At 41.5% G+C, this 19,647-nt stretch overlaps 1 protein-coding gene across 5 annotated transcripts in view; it reads left to right on the top strand.

The window, feature by feature from the left end:
* The window catches only part of CADPS (calcium dependent secretion activator), a 479,847-nt gene that overhangs the window by 382,518 nt on the left and 77,682 nt on the right, over nt 1-19,647 (top strand). For 4 of the 5 annotated variants that reach the window (XM_081283086.1, XM_081283085.1, XM_081283084.1 and 1 more), the window contains 3 exons: nt 5,085-5,231; nt 8,611-8,766; nt 13,126-13,273. In XM_081283086.1, the coding sequence (XP_081139212.1) occupies nt 5,085-5,231; nt 8,611-8,766; nt 13,126-13,273 (451 nt within the window). The remainder of the gene's footprint in view (nt 1-5,084; nt 5,232-8,610; nt 8,767-13,125; nt 13,274-19,647) is intronic. The other variant, XM_081283087.1, reaches the window with a different exon arrangement.

The following is a 19,647-nucleotide window of genomic DNA, read 5'->3' as shown; positions in this document are numbered from 1 at the left end:
GTCCTTTATAAAACAAGCACAGAATAACCAAGCTCTTCCAATGCTCACATTCCTTCAAATGTGCCTCTTCATATCTGTACACATCTACACATTAGATTGTCACTATCTCAGCCTGGTACAGTGGCACACGCCTGTAATCCCAGCAGCTTGGAAGGCTGAGGCAGGAGGATCATGAGTTCAAAGCCAGCCTCAGCAATAGTGAGGTCCTCAGCAACTCAGTGAGACCCTGTCTCTAAATAAAATACAAAATAGGGCTGGGGGTGTGGCTCAGTGGTCGAGTGCCCCTGAGTTCAATCTCTAGTATCCTCCCCCTCCAAAAAAAAAAAAAAAAAGATTGTCACTATCACTTTAGCAGCTAGAGCAGGGATCTGGGATATAACCTATGCTCAGTGACTCCTCATGACTAATTGGCATACTGATGAAAGAAGTTACACAGGCTGAAGATTGTAAAGATAACAATAGGAAAGTGATGAGAATAGGAAAGAAGAAAAGATGCATTCCCCTGATTGCAGAGATTTCAATCTACTTGAGCCTGGGCAACATTCACACAAGAAGAATGACTAAATACTTACCAGTGAACAAATACCATAAGGAAGAAATTGGGAGATCATAGATTAGAGGGAGCGAACTGTGAGACCATGAAGGTAATGGCTTGGAGATTAAAATTTCAAAAGGGATAGGGGTGTTGGGAAAAGAGCATGAAATAGAAACAGGGTAGGAAGCAGAGTTTGCAAAAGGAACGAGGAATGTTCTGTTTGGCCATCACGATCTTGAAAGGAGGAAACAAGCCTTGGTGATAGGCTTGAAAGGTTCCAAAATCCCATGAAGTGTGGATATTAATTCTGTAGGCATTGCATCCTCAATTGGGGGCTTTATAATCCCCAAGCTGGTGAAAATTGGCATTTTACAGAGCATAGTAAAGTAGGTTAGTCTTTTCATATAGCTTACCTTTTCTTGCCCATTCCCACAAAACTACCTTTTAGTCCCAAGTAGTGATGTTTAATGGACTTTCCCAAAAAATGAGAAGTGAAAGGATAAATTTGTGAGACACCTGTTTCTTTTACATGCAATACATAAGCAGATAAACAGTATATCTGTGGTATTAAATTCCTATGGAGAAGGAAGTTGGAGGGGGTCATGAATGTTAGTCACTATGGACTCTTGAGAAGATATCAAAGGATGTCCATGCCCCCAAAGTAGGATTAAACCTAAGAACGTTGAGAGAGTTTTGATGCCCAGTGCACCAAGACAAGACAAGATACACCGCATAGCCGGGCGCAGTGGCACAGGCCTGTGATCCCAGCGGCTCAGGAGGCTGAGGCAGGAGGATCACAAGTTCAAAGCCAGCCTCAGCAACTTAGTGAGGCCCCAAGCAACTCAGCAAGACCCTGTCTCTAAATAAAACATAAAAAGGGCTGAGGATGTGGTTGAGTGCCCCTGAGTTCAATTCCTGATGCCCCCCCAAAAAAAGATACACTGCATATATTCATGCAAAAAATGGCTCATAAGAGTAGAACATGTTCTGTATATAGTCTTGCATAGAATAAATTCCAGGAAATAAGGAATGACTCCACCTCTGGTCATTCCCATCAATAGAAATGATTAGACACACACACAGCTATAAACATTCATCCACGTGAGAGAGTAGATGAGAACTTTTTTAATCCAATGCTTCACAGATGGGAATGAAATGAAAGTCATCCTTTTTCATCAGGGTCCCCAAAATGAATGAATCTGGTTTTTAAAAAATATTTATTTAGTTGTAGATGAACATACAGTATTTTTATTTATTTCTATGTGGTGCTGAGGATTCAACCCAGTGCGTCACACATACCAGGCAAGCACTTTACCACTGAGCTACAGCCTCAGCCCCAATGAATCTGATTTTTAACATGTATCCATTTTTAGAATCGCAGTTCACACATCTTGTACTATCCGGTGACATATAAGTTATGATTCTTAACAGAGAAGCATGACTAACTGGTTCTTAGATTATTGATAAAGGGCCCTCTTTAAACATAATAATTCATTACAACCACCAACAGCTCCAGGAGCCTGATCATCGGGACTGAGTGCAACTAGAACATTCTCCCCTTTCCCATGGATAATAGTGAAATATTATGCTTGCAATTCACCTCTTTGATTATTAATACGTTTTTAATACCCAAATGAAATATTAGTAACATCATTGATACACTCTATTATTTTGCTAAGGCAGAAATATCAAGCATGTTATATCATTTTAAAAGTTGACCATTATGATATGTCCCTGAAGGAAATGTCTCTATATGAGGCCAGTGCAGGAGTGTAGCCAAACTGTCATATTTTACAAATATAATATGCTTTGATTAATATAAGTATTTTTTTTAATTTTCGTGTGCAAAATGAAGCTCACTTCTAATTTGTGTACCCACCATCCGCTAATATGTTTAAATTAAGTTGCTTTTCTGCATACATTTGTATGTTATTCATTCCTAGCTACTTTTAATTTGCTCAGAATTGACATTTTAACTTTCCAGGCTGCCATCTCTAGGATCTCCTAATTCCTTGATCATTATTCAGTGTGTGTATCATTTAATGATCACATTTGCTTATATAGGCTTACACATGTCTCAGTGGAAATTGCTAACGGATTTGTTACATGGCAGTGTTTAAGACTGAGAACCACCAGGGACTGAATTCAAAGGCAAATTCCTGAGTTAAACAGAGACACACGGAGGGAAGAGTTCCATTTTTCTTCCTCTACTTAGTACTCATATTTAGCTCACCTTCTCTAGGCCATCCCCACAAATCCACCCTTTCTTTCCAAGTAGGGATGTTTAGTGGGCTTTCCCAAAAAGGAGAAGTATAAAAGATAAATCTGGGAAACACCTGTTCCTCTGACTCAAGGAGAGGATGCCAGGTTGGCAATTTTGCCTTCTAGAGTTTTCGTTCTACAGCCAGGGCTATGTCACCCTTGTGAAAGAGTAACTTGTTTCTGGAGGGTGTCAGGCGTCCAAATGATCTACAAGGGTCCAGAATTTCTGACTTAGAAAGAGGCTTGCCCTGCTGAGCAAGCCCCCAGAGGCAGCTCCAGCCCTCCAGGAGTCCTGTTAGTCAAACAGCTTCCCCGGGGCAGAGCTTCGTTGGCAAACCCTGCTCTTCTCCTGCAAGATCCAAAACCGAGAACCTCAATTCCTTTGCCAAAGTGCTGTCAACTCCACTTAAACAGGAAGGCTCCTCTCAGATGCGGAGCTGGGCTGGGCTCTACCGTGCCAGTGACTTTGGCTGGATAGCACACCCTTAAAATGCCACTCTAGGCATTCAGTGCCAGCTTTTGGAGCAGTCCGTGACATGGACTCTCCAGAGAGAGAGGCAGTTGATTCAAGTTGAGGGGTTTGTTTTGTTTTATTTTCTCTCTTTACTCATAAAACCACCCATCCCTCTTCCATTACATTAATGATCCATCTTTGTTGAAAAAAAATGAGAAAAGGTAACATTTTTAATATTTGGAGCATTTTTTTAAACTGGGTATTGAACCCAGTGGGGTTTAACCACTAAGCCACATCCCTTGCCCTTTTTATATTATATTTTGAGACAGAGTCTCACTGAGTTCCTTTAGGGCCTTGCTAAGTTGCTGAAGCTGGCTTTGAACTTGCAATCCTCCTGCCACAGCCTCCCAAGCCATTGGGATGATAGGCATGTGCCATGGTGTCCAGCAATATTTTCTGCATTTTAAACTGATTTTAACTTTTTATAGAAAAAAATGTGTAGCTTGATTAATTTTCACACAGTGAACACATCTATTTAACAATCACTCATATAAAGAAATAAAGCATCCCCAGCCTCCCCGGTAATCCTGGTTCCTTCCCAGACATATCCCACATCCAAGTGCACCTACTATGTATGACATGAAGTCACATTTGAAATCACTTTTGGTCCAAGAATTTGATATGAGTCCTGCATTTGGGATTCTTTTTTTTTTCCCTAGGTGTCTATTTCTGTATACAAACATTTCTCCATTGTACTTTATCTTAGTTTGGGGAGGGCAGAAAGTTTGCATTTTAAGTATTCTATAAAATTACTCAGAGCTGATCCTTCTTGATACGATTTCTTCTTCTTTGCCATCAACTCTGTCACCCCGTTGCACATACTTCCCAGCTTTAGAAATAGCAGTTGGAAAGAATTCAACTTCTGCATATCACCATTTTGTGTATGTTCAAGGGGATGAGCTTTCTATCCTGTCTTGTATCTAATACATGACCCAAAAAGTGTGTCTCTATGGATAATACCTTATAAATGAGACTAAGAAAGTTAATGTGCTCCATTGTTTCTGTTTTAAATTTTTCATTTATTTTTTTGATGGACACCTACTATTTATACATACATGTGAGGTAGGAGGTGATATTTTGATTCATGTGCACCTTGGGTATCCATGAACTGGGTGGTTAGCATATCAATCCTTATAGATTTTGTTTCCTGTGATGAGTACATTCAAATTCCTCTCCTCTAATTATTTTGAGATATTAAACACATTCCTATTAGTTATACTCCCCCTACATGAACACCAGAGCTTATTCCTCTTAGCAGACTCTAAACACGACACCTGTCAATCAACCTCTCCCCTACCCCCTCCACCTGTTCCTCCGCCTTTGCTGTCCATTCTACCTAATTCACAGCAGCCCCAGCCTGGTCCGCCCACCATGCCAAGAATTAATTCCATGAACTTCAAGTTCTTAGTATGAGGCAAGTTCTCTTCTGGACTCTTTTGACAATGGATTTGGAAACAGAAGGCCCCTCCCGAAGACACTGAAACAATGTGATCATTGCTCATGGGCCCTCTGCGAGGGTCCGCCGCCCTTCTGAGCCACTCCTTGTTGATTTTTTTCTGTTTGTTTCTCCATTAATGTGCATCATTTCTCTCTGCATCCCGAGCCACATCCCAGCTGCCGTCCGTAAGCTGCTTCCTGAAGTGTGTCGCTTGAGTTCTTACTGTTGTCTTGCTGTGGACTTAGCCGATTTATTTACAACAGTCGTTGTGCTTCTGCCACATCTGCATTGTCACTGTGATGGTATTTTTTTCTTTCTGTCTGTTTCTTCCACAGGAGTTTAACCAGTAACCTACCCAATGTGAACCTACCCAATGTGAACCTTCCCAAAGTACCAAATCTACCAGTTAACATCCCTCTAGGCATCCCTCAAATGCCTACTTTTTCGGCACCGTCATGGATGGCTGCTATATATGATGCTGAGTGTGTATTCAGTTCACATTAGATCTAATTTAAATTTAAGTGATCTTGGCATGGATATGTATTGTTTATTTCTATACATCCTATATAACAGAGATGGAGATGGATAATTAGACATATTTTGCTGATCATGCAGAGACAATATTGTTTATTTCTGGCATACATCATGTTTGTAAGACGTTTGCTATATATACAGCACTAACAATTTGTCTTACGCCCACTGAACACTTGAGGACTATGTTTCACTTCCTGAATTCTTTTGCGAAAGGATTTTACCCCCCACCCTTTTTCATGCAGGTGACATGACTCTGGGGAGTTAGTCACCCCAAAATAGTCCAGGAAACCTATTGGATAGGCTGGCCAGTCATTTCTGGCCTGATCCCAGTCTTAAAAGGGAAGCACACTTCCCTAGAAGCTGAGTTTTGATTTTTTTAAAAAATAATAATAATTAGGAGTCTAAGAGACTGTTAGAGCCACAAAGCATATTTCCGGTGTCAGCAAATGGCAGAATGTAGTAACAGTTTCCGCAGGACTAAATGAAAATTTCTGAATGGATCAAGCCCTAATAATGTCAATACTATGTAAAGATTCTTTACTAGATCAAGTTACAGTAAGGCTCTTTTGAGATCTAAGTAGCAAGAAGGTCTCTAAAATTGAAAATGCGAGATTCAGACCAGGCAATATTAAATTTGGGGTAGCCACGTCATCTGTGGTCTGAGATGTAGGGTCATCCTTCATCTCTGCTAATATCAGGGTGGGATGAGGTGAGTTTTCTTGGTGCCTGGATTACTTCCTCAAGTCCAGAGGTTCATGGGAGGAAGCACTGAGTAGCCATTTCTTCTAGCTGAGGAAAGTAATCCTCTCCCCTTTCTTCCTTAGCAAGAAGATCCAGCACCCCTAAATTCTACCTCAGGGAAATTAAATTAGAACCACGTGCATGATTTAATAAGTGAAATAAGGTTTAGCAATTCTATACCCTCCTTTGATCCTTTTCTTCGACCACAGCTAATTATAGGCCAGATAAGCTTTTTCTTGAAAGAATAAATTGGCACGTTTTCAAAGGAAAGTGTTATTATCAAAGGAATGTAAAAAAAATGATCTGAAACTGGCAGTGATGTTTTGAAATCTCGAAATCACGTTCGTCAGGACGGCTGTCAGCTTTTTTTTAATGTTCATAGACTCCAGGTAGAGAACAGGGCATTACAATGGCTTCTTGCTTGGCTTCTCCAAAGCTACCTCACATTTTTAAAAACCTCTAATTGCTCTCAAGTTCACAATGAAATCATATGTTCAACAAATTAAAGCCTTCCAAAACAAAAAAAAAAAAAAGGTATTTCTCAGGAAAAAAAAATCATCTAAGAAAAACATATCATATTCATGCTAAGATGACTCTATTAAAAGTTAGATTAGGTAGCATCTGTTTAAAATTTAAAAGTAAATATCTTAGAGCTTCTCTTACCTTCTTCTCTGCATGCTCTGTGACACCGTTTTTGAAAAGATATGAATCAAGACATTGTAATAAAGCAGATAATGGTCTCCGTTCAATTAATTAAGGCATGAGTGGGAACACATTTTGGTAACTGCTTAGCAATCAAAATAATCTTGGTGCTATTGCCTTAACATTAGCAGTTTATCTTAAAAATAAAAAGAAAATATTCTTTTCCTCATGTCAAAACTTAATAATAAGCTCTTCAAAGAAAAAAAAAACCTAAGAGAATTTTCTGAAACTCTGAAACCAGATGGGTGTCAAAATGTTGTTGTAATAAATACCAATTATTGCATTCATATGTACTTAATGATTTAAAACATAAACCATGCAGTTCCAAAACGGGGCTTAGACTAGACAAAGTTGGGGTTTCTTTTTTTCCCAGGCCTAGGATGGGACAGGGGGGAAAGGCTGAACTTCCGCAAAGAGACAAAAGGCTGAACTTCCGCAGAGAGACAAAAGCATCTCTTCTGCATGATGCTTACGGCAGTATCTGAGAAGGAGGCGTGGATTCTCTATCACCCACCAGGAAATGCCTGATTCCATATCTTTTCATGATTCCAATTTCCTCCTTTTGCCACCTTTCATTTTAAGGACGTGTTTCCATGTTACCTGCTCCTACGTGTCAGATAACATCTACGTACTGACCTCAGACTGGTCTGTCCTGAAAACATTACCCTGTCGGTCCAGGCCGTAGGCTCCCTCCTGGCATGTTGGGAGTTTGCCCCGCCCCCCCCACCCCGCAGTAGCTGTGTATGCATTTATGCACTAGCTATATTTCTCTCTGAAGCATTAATTCAATGCAGCTGGCATCTGTCACAATAGAAACACCCACTCTCATCTGTTTCTATAGACGATGTCAGAACAAGTGATAATGCATGGTGTGTTGGGCATTTTATAAATTACCGTGTTAGCATTAGTGGTATGCGAGGAAGAGGGTAGGGGGGGGGCGGCCACCCCTCAGAGTTCCAAAAGGAATTGTTACCAAACAGAAAGCCAGCAAAGGGCAAGATGAGAGTGGATCATTTCCTATACACAGGCTTTCCATGGATGCCCCAGGTAAAAGTCCCTTAGTCATCATTGGACAGAAAGGAATCACCTCCCATTTCCCCATCTGTACAGAGGACTGGGTAAGACAGTATGGCCGAAAAAAAGAGCTCAGGTTCTGAGCCCTGCAGCATTGCAAATCTCTCCAGTCCACTCACCTCCCCTGCCTCGACTCCCCTCCTCCTGGGGCTGCCTGTGCAGCAGGCTGGTCTGTGAAAATTGGAATGAGAATCAAACTGAACACGAATTTTGGGTTTGGGGTACCCAGGTGTCCCCCCGTCTTGATCCCCCCCACCCAGTTTCTTTCCAGCTCTTCAAGAGAGAAAGCAGGTCCTCGCTCACCACTTTGTTAGCACTAAAACCGAAAAGTCTTGTGCAATCTCCAAGAAGCCTCCGCTCTGGAGGGCAGCTGGGGAAGTGCATGAAACCCTGAATCTTAATAACTGCATGTTGCCATGTAGTTATTATCCGTGGAAACTGACTTCTCCCCCTGGTGCGTGGCCTTCATCTGAATCATCACATGTGTTAATGTGGTTATTGAAGGAAGGCTGATTTTTACCATACGCCATTCTCCTAGTTGCTATGGAACCAACCCCTTCTTCAGACGTCTCACTGGTCTGGAGTAATTGGCAGAGCAAAGATGACTAGGTCCTGTATGGTAAAACTCAAAAGCTGCGGTGGAGATTGCCCCCACCTCCACCGCCAACACGCGTCGTTTTGTATGTGGAAGCCACTGTTTGCCTAAAGCCTCCTAGCCCCCTCCCCCCCCCCTCGGTTGTCTCTGTGTTCATTTCTACAGAGCCTGGGGCCTACTGGGTGACTCTTGTCTTCTAATTCTTGTCCTGCTAGTAATGGATCAGGCACCTCGGAAGATCTATTCTGGAAACTTGATGCCCTTCAGACCTTCATCCGGGACCTGCACTGGCCCGAGGAAGAATTTGGAAAGCATCTGGAACAGCGGCTGAAACTGATGGCAAGTGACATGATTGAGTCCTGTGTCAAAAGGTAAGCACAGGTGGCTGGATAGATCCAGCATGTCTCTTCCACTGTCCACTGGCACCAGAATGGTGTCTTCTCTTTCACTGTGTTTGGGAGTTTAATGGAGACAGTTATTGTTTATAAAAGCCAGCTGGATCGCTAACTACCCGAATCTAGCTTGTATTCACCTGCCACCCATCTGTCCCAAACCCAAAATAACTTGGCTGCCAATTTTCTCATGGTTATCAGAACCATGAAGGAAAGATACACATGTTCTTCTTTTTTTTTTTTTTTTTTGGTATCTGGAATCAAGCCTAATGGGCATTTGACTCGTGAGCCACACTCCCAGACCCCAGCCCATTTTTTAAATTTAAATGTAAATTTTTAATTTTAGAGAGACAGGGCCTCTGTAAGTTGCTGAGGCTGGTTTTGACCTTGCGATCCTCCTGCCTCAGCCTCCTGAGTCTCTAGGATCACAGGCGTGCACCACTGCACCCAGCACCACATTCATTCTTGTTCATCTCTGTATCCGCATTATCTAGCAGTGTCTGGCACACAAAAATATTTTACCTAGTAAGACTTGTTAAATACATGAATGTATGTGGCTAGATGGAGTGTTGAGAGGAAAGAAAAAGAGATGAACAAGCTGGGTATGATGGTGCACACCTGTAATCCCAGTGGCTTAGGAGGCTGAGGCAGGAAGATCGAAAGTTCAAAGCCAGGCTCAGAAACTTAGGGAGTCCCTAAGCAATACAGTGAGACCCTGTGTCTATACAAAATATAAAAATGGGCTGGGGATGTTGCTAAGTGGTTAGCGCCCCTGGGTTCAATCCCTAGTACCAAAAGAGACAGAGAGAAAGAGAGAAATGAACATACAATTCTAGAGTATCCAGTATATTTGGTACAGGTGATTTTCCAGCAAAGTGAGGCTAGACCCAGTCCTGTCAATCATTCTGTATATGTGAAGTAAGCACCTATAGTGTGATAACTATTCATTGTCTCTGCCAGAATCTGATTGGGTATCAGGAAGTGGGCAGGAGACATTAAACATACACTTTACCTTCCCACAAATTGCCCGTTTTGTCACTGTGGCTTGTAGGATTAGGGTAGGACTTGGAACACTGTACTTGAAGTTCCTAAGCCAACTGTTCCAAGAAGGTAAGGGGAAGAGAATGAGGACGACATGCAGCCATTCAACAAAAACTGAGCTCCTCCCGTAGGCCAGACACAGTGCTGAGTCCCCAGCAGGCATGTTGAAAGAAGGACCACCTCCCTTCCCCCATGGAGCATCCATAGCTGAATATCAAGTACAGACGTGAAATCTACTGACTTGACATCCTCATCATCATCACCCTGCTTGCCCCAGGCACAAGCCCCAATTCTTTTTCCAACTTATAACTGTCCCATTATTTTTCCTCATTCAAAAAAAAAAAAATCCACTACAATACAAGCTGCACAGGCTACTCCAGCTCTCCAGATGTTGTGTAGTTTAGTTGATGGATCAGTTGTGGGTGATGGGAGCAGGGTTTGCCTGAACATGCTCCGAATTCATCATCTTATATTTTGGAAGAAGAAAAGAGGAAAAGAGAAGTAATAGTAATCAAAACAGGAAACCAAAAAGGCCAAAGAACATCATGACCCCAGGTAGGTGGACAGCCTCTTGGTGGGAATTGGGGAAGAACTGTGTGCCCTGGAGAATCTGGGCAGGTGCTCAATGCTGCTTCTGAAAGCTTATAGTCCTGGTGATCCAGATCCTGGACTTTGCTTTTTTCTTCTCACTTTTAGACCCAAGGACAGGCCTATTTCTCAAACCCACAGTTTCAAATTCCACCATCTCCTACAGAATCAGTATCCATTTTAACAAAAGCCATACTTTTCTGATGGCTGAACCCATCCACCATTAAACATCTTACGGGAAAGTTCTTTACAGCCAAAAGTCCTCCCCCAATCTGTCCTAGGGGCTGAAAAGCATTCGAATTAAGACTTACCAGCTCCTGCTCTAGGTACACACAATTGTGCAAAAAGACATTTATGTCCTCTGTTGAGAAGCCAGTCCTTTATGTCCTTTGCTCAGAGAAAAGAGGACAATATGAGGATATCAAAGGTAGACAGGACTGTTTTATTCCTTATCACATTACAGTCATCTTAAACAGAGGCAGGGCATGGACCTGGTTCCGTCAAATCTTCTCACTCTCCCCAGGACCTAGAAGCATGCTAGGATTGTAGGAGTTAAGTCACCTTTTATTGGCAGAAGTTGGGCCAACGCACTTGTATGGCTCCTGGACTCCTGAATTTCCTTCAATTCAGGCCCCAGTCACAGGCGCAAAGCAGCCAAGAGCAAACGCTGGTAGAAATATCATCCCTTGACCTCCAGCTTTAGAGGAAGTCCTGGAGAAACCCTTAGGTGTTTTAACCCATAACATCTGTGTTAGAAGAACCTAGAACCACCATGTTTCTCTTTGGGACAGAATAAAATAACCCCTGCTATCGGACAGTGGAGTGAGGATATTGTTTCACAGATGTAAATATGCAATGCCAAAAAGTCAGGCAGGCACTCTTCAGGTCTGAGCTTCCAAGAAATCGAACGCATCCATCTGACAAGACATTTACAGAGCCTCAGAGCCTAGTCTGTGTCAGGTCTGAGCTGAACACAAAGCCAGCTGGGTTAAGTGAACTCTCCATGCCTGGCTTTTGGGTCCCAGAGAGCCCTCTCAGTCATATTAATTCTACATTCATCTTGGTTTTCTCACAGCCCCACACTCCAAGGGCTATGAACAGTTCTCTTGTGAAAACAGAAGACGATTACTTCATTGGAAGGGAGCGATTTAGCATTTCCATCTCTCAAATTGGGCCGGAACTGGCACACAAGCCTCGGAAGATCAGCACAGGGACCTGTCCAACTCAGTTCCCCATCAGGCCTCCTTTTTCACAAAACTAGAAGAGGATGTATTTTCAGCATAGCTTAAAATGATCATCATGATTAGAAAGCTACTTCAGTGTACTGAGTCTTTAGAAGCCAAAATACATTTATCTTTAACATGATCATATAATCTATAGGGGTGTTTGGAGGGTTGGGTTGAGTTTTTTTTTTCCCCCTTAAGAACTGGGCTTCCAACCTTAGAAATTATACTTGGCTTCTCTGCCTGCACCCGGGGTTTGATAGCAAACTGGCATCCTTTCCTGAGCTAACTAGCTGTGTGGTCTTCCTAAGCACTGTTAGAAAACTGCCACAGATCCCTCTTAAAGCAGTGCCTCCTTGGTGGCTACGTGAGCTCTGGAACCAGACAGTGAACAATGCCGATAAGGTGCCTTAGATGAAAGGGACTTTCCTAAAGCCACCAATAACCCTTGCTTTCCTTTAAAGACATGGAACAACGTGACACCGTTCCCAGAAACCTTTTAAAATATAGCTAGGCCTTTTTACAATGCTGATATCAAGAATTAGATCTCACGCTTGTAAATACCAACTAGCCACATCAGATCAGGATTTTCCTGTGAGCAATTAGCACATTGCTGGTGTCCTAACTGGATGTACATCAAAATCAGGTTACATTAGATGATACAATGCTCCAATTGTATATTGTGTGTATCTTACAAGTGAAATCGACATAACATTGTATTTTAAATCTATTGGTTTTAATGATAAAAATACATTCTTATTGAAAATAATACATTGACATTGAAAAACAAAACAAAAAATACAACAGAAATTTCCTAGTCCCACACCTTCTAATCTCACGCTCCTCCCCAAAGGTAGCCTATCTTTAACGGCTTGATCCATTTCCTTTTTTATGACCCTTTAACAAGCAAAAACTGTTTTGGTTTTTTTGGGGTGGTTTTTTTTTTCAGTCTTTAAAGCAATGCAATAAATTTGCTGGATTTCCCCCCCCCCCCCTTTCAATCTTTTTCAAAAGCAGCAAGAAAGAAAACAATAAATGTCACTTAAGATTTCTCTCCACCATGAGGTGTTGAAGATTAGAAACTGCTTTTTTGTGTTGGTTTTTTTTTAATGAAGTGATTCAAGGTAGGCCATTGCCAATGTGAGAGATCTTACGTATGCTATAATGCTATAATCGGGTTTTTGTTAATTCATTCGTTCTCCTGCAATTAGGGTTCTCCGTAGCATGTAAACTATAGACAGAAATACGCCGAGCTACAGGTGTTCCGTGGACTGCCGAGAAAGGAAGGGTGTGCGTGGCTGTCTCCATGAATAGACCCTCCTTAGATGGGGAAGTCATTTAAAAGAGAACACATGTGAAGTCATTGTCGCTTGAAACTGATTACAGCCTTCAATTTTCTTTTTTCACTGGCCTCTCAGAAAAAATGTCTCTTCCACCTGCTGCCATCTGAACACTGAATTGGTCTTTTCCTACTTTGTTTTAATAGAACCAGGATTGCATTTGAAGTTAAGCTGCAAAAAACCAGTCGATCAACAGATTTTCGAGTCCCACAGTCAATATGCACCATGTTTAATGTTATGGTTGATGCCAAAGCTCAATCAACAAAACTTTGCAGTATGGAAATGGGCCAAGAGGTAAAAAAAAAAAAAAAAAAAAAACAGATTTTTTTTTCTGTCTCCATTGATCATGTAGAAGAAAACTTCACAAATTCCTTCCATCCACTCTAATCTGATAGTTTTAGAAATATACTCGGAACATTTGTAGATTAAATTGTGGATGAGTGTTCAGTATCTGTCAAGTAAATTTCCAAGGCATGTGCTGATGAGATTGCCAGTCGCTTGGAAGTGATTCTTGGCTGGAGCCAGGGTGGTCGTAAGGTTTCTTAAAGCTAAATGACGTTTGATGACCTTATTTATTAGGCTGGTATCTCCAAAAGATCTGCGTTTGCCAGCATGCAAGTCATTTTCATGTTCGAAGTGCATGTTAGCACTTGGAACATCTGGACAGCAGGAGAGCTCTTTCTTATATCGAGCAACTCCTCGGGAATATAACTTTAGCTCTTGCTGCTAATCCAATCCCCAGCCAGCAGGTTCTGAATGTCCAAAACAATTGCAGGCTTTCAATTTTCTATAGATTCGCATGGATTGTGAATCTTCCCTGACCAAAAGTTTTCGTCCTTTGCTAAGTTTCCAACTCCAAAGTGGTATTTAAAATGTAAAGGCGAAGGAAACAGCAACTCAGGCTTGATTAGAGATATCATGATCATTTTTCTCCGATGGCCTTAAGCCAGCTAGATATTCATATACCAATTTAGAATTAATTCAGAAACATTTCTGGCAACTGTGTGTTGTTGCCAATTGGCATAAATTGCTCCTAAATCAGATCTTTCGATACCAGCCTTCCATGCTCAGAATTTTTACTAAATTATATTTGCTCCCTATTTGTTATTTATTTTCTCTTTCAGCACCTTCCATTTTTAAATGTGGGTTGGTGGTATTCTCTTTCTGGCAAGATTTTCTTCAACCTTGTATCCCCCACAAGCGTGCTTCCTTAGCCACCCCCTGCTAACTTCTTCTCCTGTCTGATTCTGAGCCTTTCGCAGGGAGTAGGTTCTAGGTCTCAGAGTCAAATGCAGAGGCCCATAGTTCTCTTTCCCAGCCCTATTTGCTGCATATGAATGATCTCCAGCCGTGGTTCTCAAATTCCGTGGGGCATCACACTTATCTAGAGAGCTTCTTAAGACTCACATTGTTGGATCCCATCTGGAGCATTTCTGCAAGGGTCTGGGGTGTGACATAAGAATCCACACTCCTGATACCGGGCCTTGCTGATCCTGTAGTTCCAGAGACCACACTTTGACAACCATTGTTTTGGAGGCTCAGTTTCCAAAATTGAGTTCACAAGAAGGACTAAGACACTTAGACTAGTCCCCTGGGGGAAGGCCTGTGTTGGATGTCCAACCACTTGGATTCTTGCCCTGGTTGCTCTGCAAACTGGAGTTGGACAAGTCAGTCTGCTACTTTAGGGCTCAGTTTCCTCATCTGTAAAATGATAGCACTATTCTAGTTTTAGCCAGCTTGTTTTTAGCTGCAGAATTTGGTTTTTCAACCCTTATGGAGACAGCCAGCCTATGAAACTAAAAATAGAGCTGCTCTGGATGAAGGGGAGAGAGAGGTGGGGAAAGAAAAGGATACCCCAGCTGGTGACTCCTCTCTACCTCTTCACCCCCACATCCCACCTGAGCTTCTCTGGGGGGCCCTCAACACTCTCAGGCTTCACAGAGCCTTGTTTCAAGAAATCTCTAAAATTCATTAAAATTCCTTTGAGCCGGGTGTGGTGGCGCATGCCTTTAATCCCTGCGGCTCTGGAAGCTGAAGCAGGAGGATCTCCAGTTCAAAGCCAGCCTCAGCAAAACTAGGCGCAAAGCAATTCAGTGAGACCCTGTTTCTAAATAAAATACAAAATAGGGCTGGGGATGTGGCTCAGGGGTTGAATTCACCTGAGTTCAATCCTTAGTACCAAAAAAAAAAAAAAAAAAAAAAAAAACCTTTCAGTTTATACTTTCCAGAATGTTGTTCCTCCTGAACTTTTTTCCCTTGGAGTTGCTGCTGCTTTTTATTTAATTGAGATATAATCCCCATAAAATTTTCCCTTTTAAAGTATATAATTCAACAGGTTCAGTATATTCACAAAGTTGAACTGCCATCACTATCATCAATTTTAGGAACATTTTCATCATTCCAGAAAGAATCCAAGTACCTATTTAGTCATCACTGTACCCCTTCCCTTCCCAGCCCAAGGTAAGCACCAGCCTACTCTGCATAGACGTGCCCATTTCTAAGGATTTTCCTATTCTGGACATTTCATAGGTGTGGCCTTGGGTGCCTGGCTTCTTTCACTTAGCATAAAGTTTGAAAAATTAATTCATGTTGTAGCTTGTATTGTTCCTTCCTACTTATGACTCCATCGAGTAGATATACCACATTTGTTTGTCTATCCATCAGCCAGTGGACATCTGAGTTGTTTCTACTTTTAGCTATTACAAATAATTCTGCTATGAAGGTTCACGTGCAGTGTTTCTGTGAACCTATGTTTTCAGCTGTCTTGGGTATATATCTAAGAAGAGAATCACTGGATCATAAGGTCAATGTGTGTGTGTGTGTGTGTGTGTGTGTGTGTGTGTGTGTGTGTGTGTGTTACTGGGAATTGAACCCAGGGGCACTCTACCACTGAGTCACATCCCCAGCCCAGAGTCTTGCTGAGTTGCTGAGGCTAATCTCAAACTTATGATCCTCCTGCTTCATCCTCCTGAATTGCTGGGATTTCAGGCATTTGCCACTGTTCCCAGCCTGTTTAACTTTTTAAGGAAGAGCCAAACTGTTTTCTAAAGTGGCTTTACCATTTTATATTCTCACAAGTGATGTACATACAAGAAATCCAAATTTTCTACATGATTTTTTTTGGTACCAGGAATTGAACTCGGGGGCACTCTACCACTGAGCCACCTCCCCAGCCCTATTTTGTATTTTATTTAGAGACAGGGTCTCACTGAATTACTTAGGGCCTTGCTTTTGCTGAGGCTGACTTTGAACTGGCGATCCTCCTGCCTTAGCCTCCTGAGCACTGGGATTACAGGTGTGTGCCACTGTGCCCGGCTCCACATCTTAGTAAATACAGCCATCTTGCTGTATGTTTCATGGTGTCTCTTGTAGTTTTGACTTTCAGCACTATTTGATATCTTTACACTTGTTTATGGGTCATTTGTTTATTTTCTTTGAAGAAATGACTGACTATTTGTAGTCTTTGCCAAATATTTAAACTGGGTTTTTTTTAATGTTGAGTGACTGGAGTTCTTTATGTATTTTGGACACTAGACCATTATGTACATGATTTACAACTATTTTCTCCCATTCTGTGGATTTTTTTCCACTTTCTTAGTAGCTCCCTTTAAAGCAAAAAATAAAAAGGGGGAAAGTTTTTTTTAAGTTGAATGAAGTCTTATATATATATTTCCCTTTGGAGCTTTTTAGGGTGGGCATCTTAATTGCATTTCACATGGATGACACTATCCCAGGGTAGAAGAGGCTTGATACAGTAAAACTGGCCTTCCGTTCTGCTCCAGTGGCTGCTTCAGACCCTGCCCAGGCTGATTTAATTATGGCCTTATTTAAGGAGTTCCCACATATCTGGCCAGATGGCAAAACAATTCTTCCAAACAAATCAAGTGACTTTGATCTGAACTCTTTTTCTTTTTGCATTGGGGGCTTGGAAAGAGCAGTAGGTATAGGAGATTGTTTAAGATCCACTGAGAATCTGGTGAAAGTTAAGGAGCCACTTCTCAAGAAAGCAACTCTTACACACAGTGTTGCCATGCCAATTTCAGGATAGCTATGACCCTCCAGAGACCAAACCACAGATCCTGGTGAGAGATATCTAATAAGAAATAAGAAGTCACCCTTTCTTTCATTTTTACCACTAATCACATCTGTGTTAAAGTTGAATGACCTTGGCTTAACCTTGGAATCTGGTTTTCTAGAAGAACAAATTGTCTAGTGGTTTCATCACTTTGTCCTATGAACCCTCATCTTAATTACCAAATGCATGAACTTGAGAAAGCTGTTCACTCTGGTGACCTACTGCCACTGTCAAATGAAAGATACAGCAGGTGCCAGGCCTGGTGGTAAATGGCTATCATCCCAGCAACTTAGGAGGCTGAGGCAGGAGGATCTCAAGTTTTAGGCCAGCCTCAGTAACTTAGTGAGGCCCTAAGAAACTTAGGGAGACCCTTTCTCAAAATGAAAAAATAAAAATCGATGGGGTGGGCATTTTACATTTTAATGGAAAAATAAATATTTAAGATGGAAAAGTATGGTTAATAAATGTCACAGCAGCTGCCTTTAGATGAGACATTATTCCCATGCGGAAATTCAGGAAGGGATCTTAAAATTGGAGATTACATCACCTTGACAGCTTTTAGTTGTGGAGGGAGACGGAATCTGGGTGGTGGTGATCAAAAACTAGATCTCTAATATGGACTTACTCTCCGCACTCACAAAATACAAGCTACTTAAAAAATTTTAGGCCAATCTCATTTCTCAAAATGAAAACATTAAAATGTAGCTCAGTGATAGAGCACCCCTGGGTTAAATTCCCAATAACCCCCCCAAAATTGGGGTACATATTAACTTCTGGATGTAAGACTAGAAAGTTGTCTTGGGTTTAGCCAAATAGGAACATTCCAATGCCTCTTTATGGACATTGTTCTATTTGATACTGTAGAAAGGATTACATGTATTTTCCCCCAAGCTACTCAATGTTTTTTAATGAAAACAATAACTGAGGCTTTTCTCAGTTTTTTTTTTTTTGTTGTTGTTGTTCCAATATAATACAGAGAAAGAGATAGAGAAAGGGAGAGAGAGAGACCGACTACATGTTTTCATTAAAGGTCCATCCAATACTGCATTATAATCAATGGCTCTTATCCAAAGGATATGGTTTTTCATAGCCATATTATAAAGACCTACCGTGATATTTCTCCTGAGTATAAAGGAATCAGAGATACTTAAATGACCAGCTTGTGGGAGCAAGGTCCCTTCTGAGCTTAGAAAGCCAAGCATCTGAGAATACACAGGAGGAAACCAGAAGAGATTGTACTTCCTCCGAGTGATTTGGAGCCATAGCTGTGACTTTGAGTAGACCTTCGATGGAAATCCCATGAAAATGGTCTTTCCTCCTTTCCTCATTTTACAGAATGGAGATATTCATCTCCAAAGTAAAAATGATTTGTTAAAACCAGTTGACCAAGGATGACTGAAAACATCCTAAAATCAGGATAAGAATAGCTGAAAAACCCATTTTTTTAAGTAGCTTGTATTTTGTGAGTGCTGGAGAGGAATCCCATATTAGAGATCTAGTTTTTGATCCTGGATTCCACCACCCAGATTCCGTCTCCCTCCACTACTAGAAGCTGTCAAGGTGATGTAATCTCCAATTTTAAGATCCCTTCCTGAATTTCCGCATGGGGATAATGTCTCATCTAAAGGCAGCTGCTGTGACATTTGTTAACCATACTTTTCCATCTTAAATATTTATTTTTCCATTAAAATTTGTGAAGTACCAATAGAGAGGAAATTGTGTATTAAATAGTTTCTCACTTGGTCTAGTGTGTTTTCGTCTCGTTTCCAAGGTCAGATGGTCTTAACAGAAAGACAACATACACACAATCTGTTCCATGACAAGGCAAAATGTGCAGCGCAGGAAGTCAAGTGGAATGTTTTTCACGTCGTGATTGTGAATTTGCAGCAACTTAGCCTGTCGGAAGCAAAAGTGAACTCCGCAAACTTTCCACGCCATTGGAAATTTGTAGTTCCTTTGATAGCTCCCGCCATGATGGAGGGCCCCAGGGTAGAATTCAGGGTTATAGTAAAGTGAATCCAAGAAGGCTAGCAGAGACAGCTGGGAAATGGGGAAATGGAACTGGTGTGGTGTGCACACCTGTCATCCCAGCAGCTCAGGAGGCTGAGGCAGGAGGATCAAAGGAGTTCAAAGCCAGCCTCAGCAACTTAGCAAGGTACTAAGCAACTCAGCGAGACCTGTCTCTAAATAAAATATAAAAAGGACTGGGGATGTGGCTCAGTGGTTAAGCATCCTAGATTTAATCCCCTGAACCCCATACCAAATAAACAAGGCGGGCGGGCAGAATGGGAAAGAGGCTTCTATCAGAATGCAGATAGAACTGGACAATCAAATTACAAGGGTTTGGTGACAAGAGAATCTGGTAGCAGTGATGGTAACTAGAAGATGCCTTTATGCTAGAACTGTGTATCTCCCCAGAAAGAGCAGACTGAAGGCAGAGTCCTGTTGCTTCAGAAAAGCAAACCAGCCAAACAAGTCTCATATATCATAAAAAAATCTGGCAAAGGGGATTCATGCATTTTGTAATCGCTCCAAAAGGAATAGGAGCTGTTTTGATATTTATCCCTTTGCTACTTGATTAGCAAAGTAATTA

The sequence above is a fragment of the Spermophilus citellus genome (genome assembly GCF_964194105.1).
Source record: "Spermophilus citellus genome assembly, chromosome: 3".
NCBI classification, from domain to species: Eukaryota; Metazoa; Chordata; class Mammalia; order Rodentia; family Sciuridae; genus Spermophilus; species Spermophilus citellus.
The sequence above is the reverse complement of the archived record's forward strand: the minus strand, read 5'-3'. Positions and strand labels throughout refer to the sequence as shown.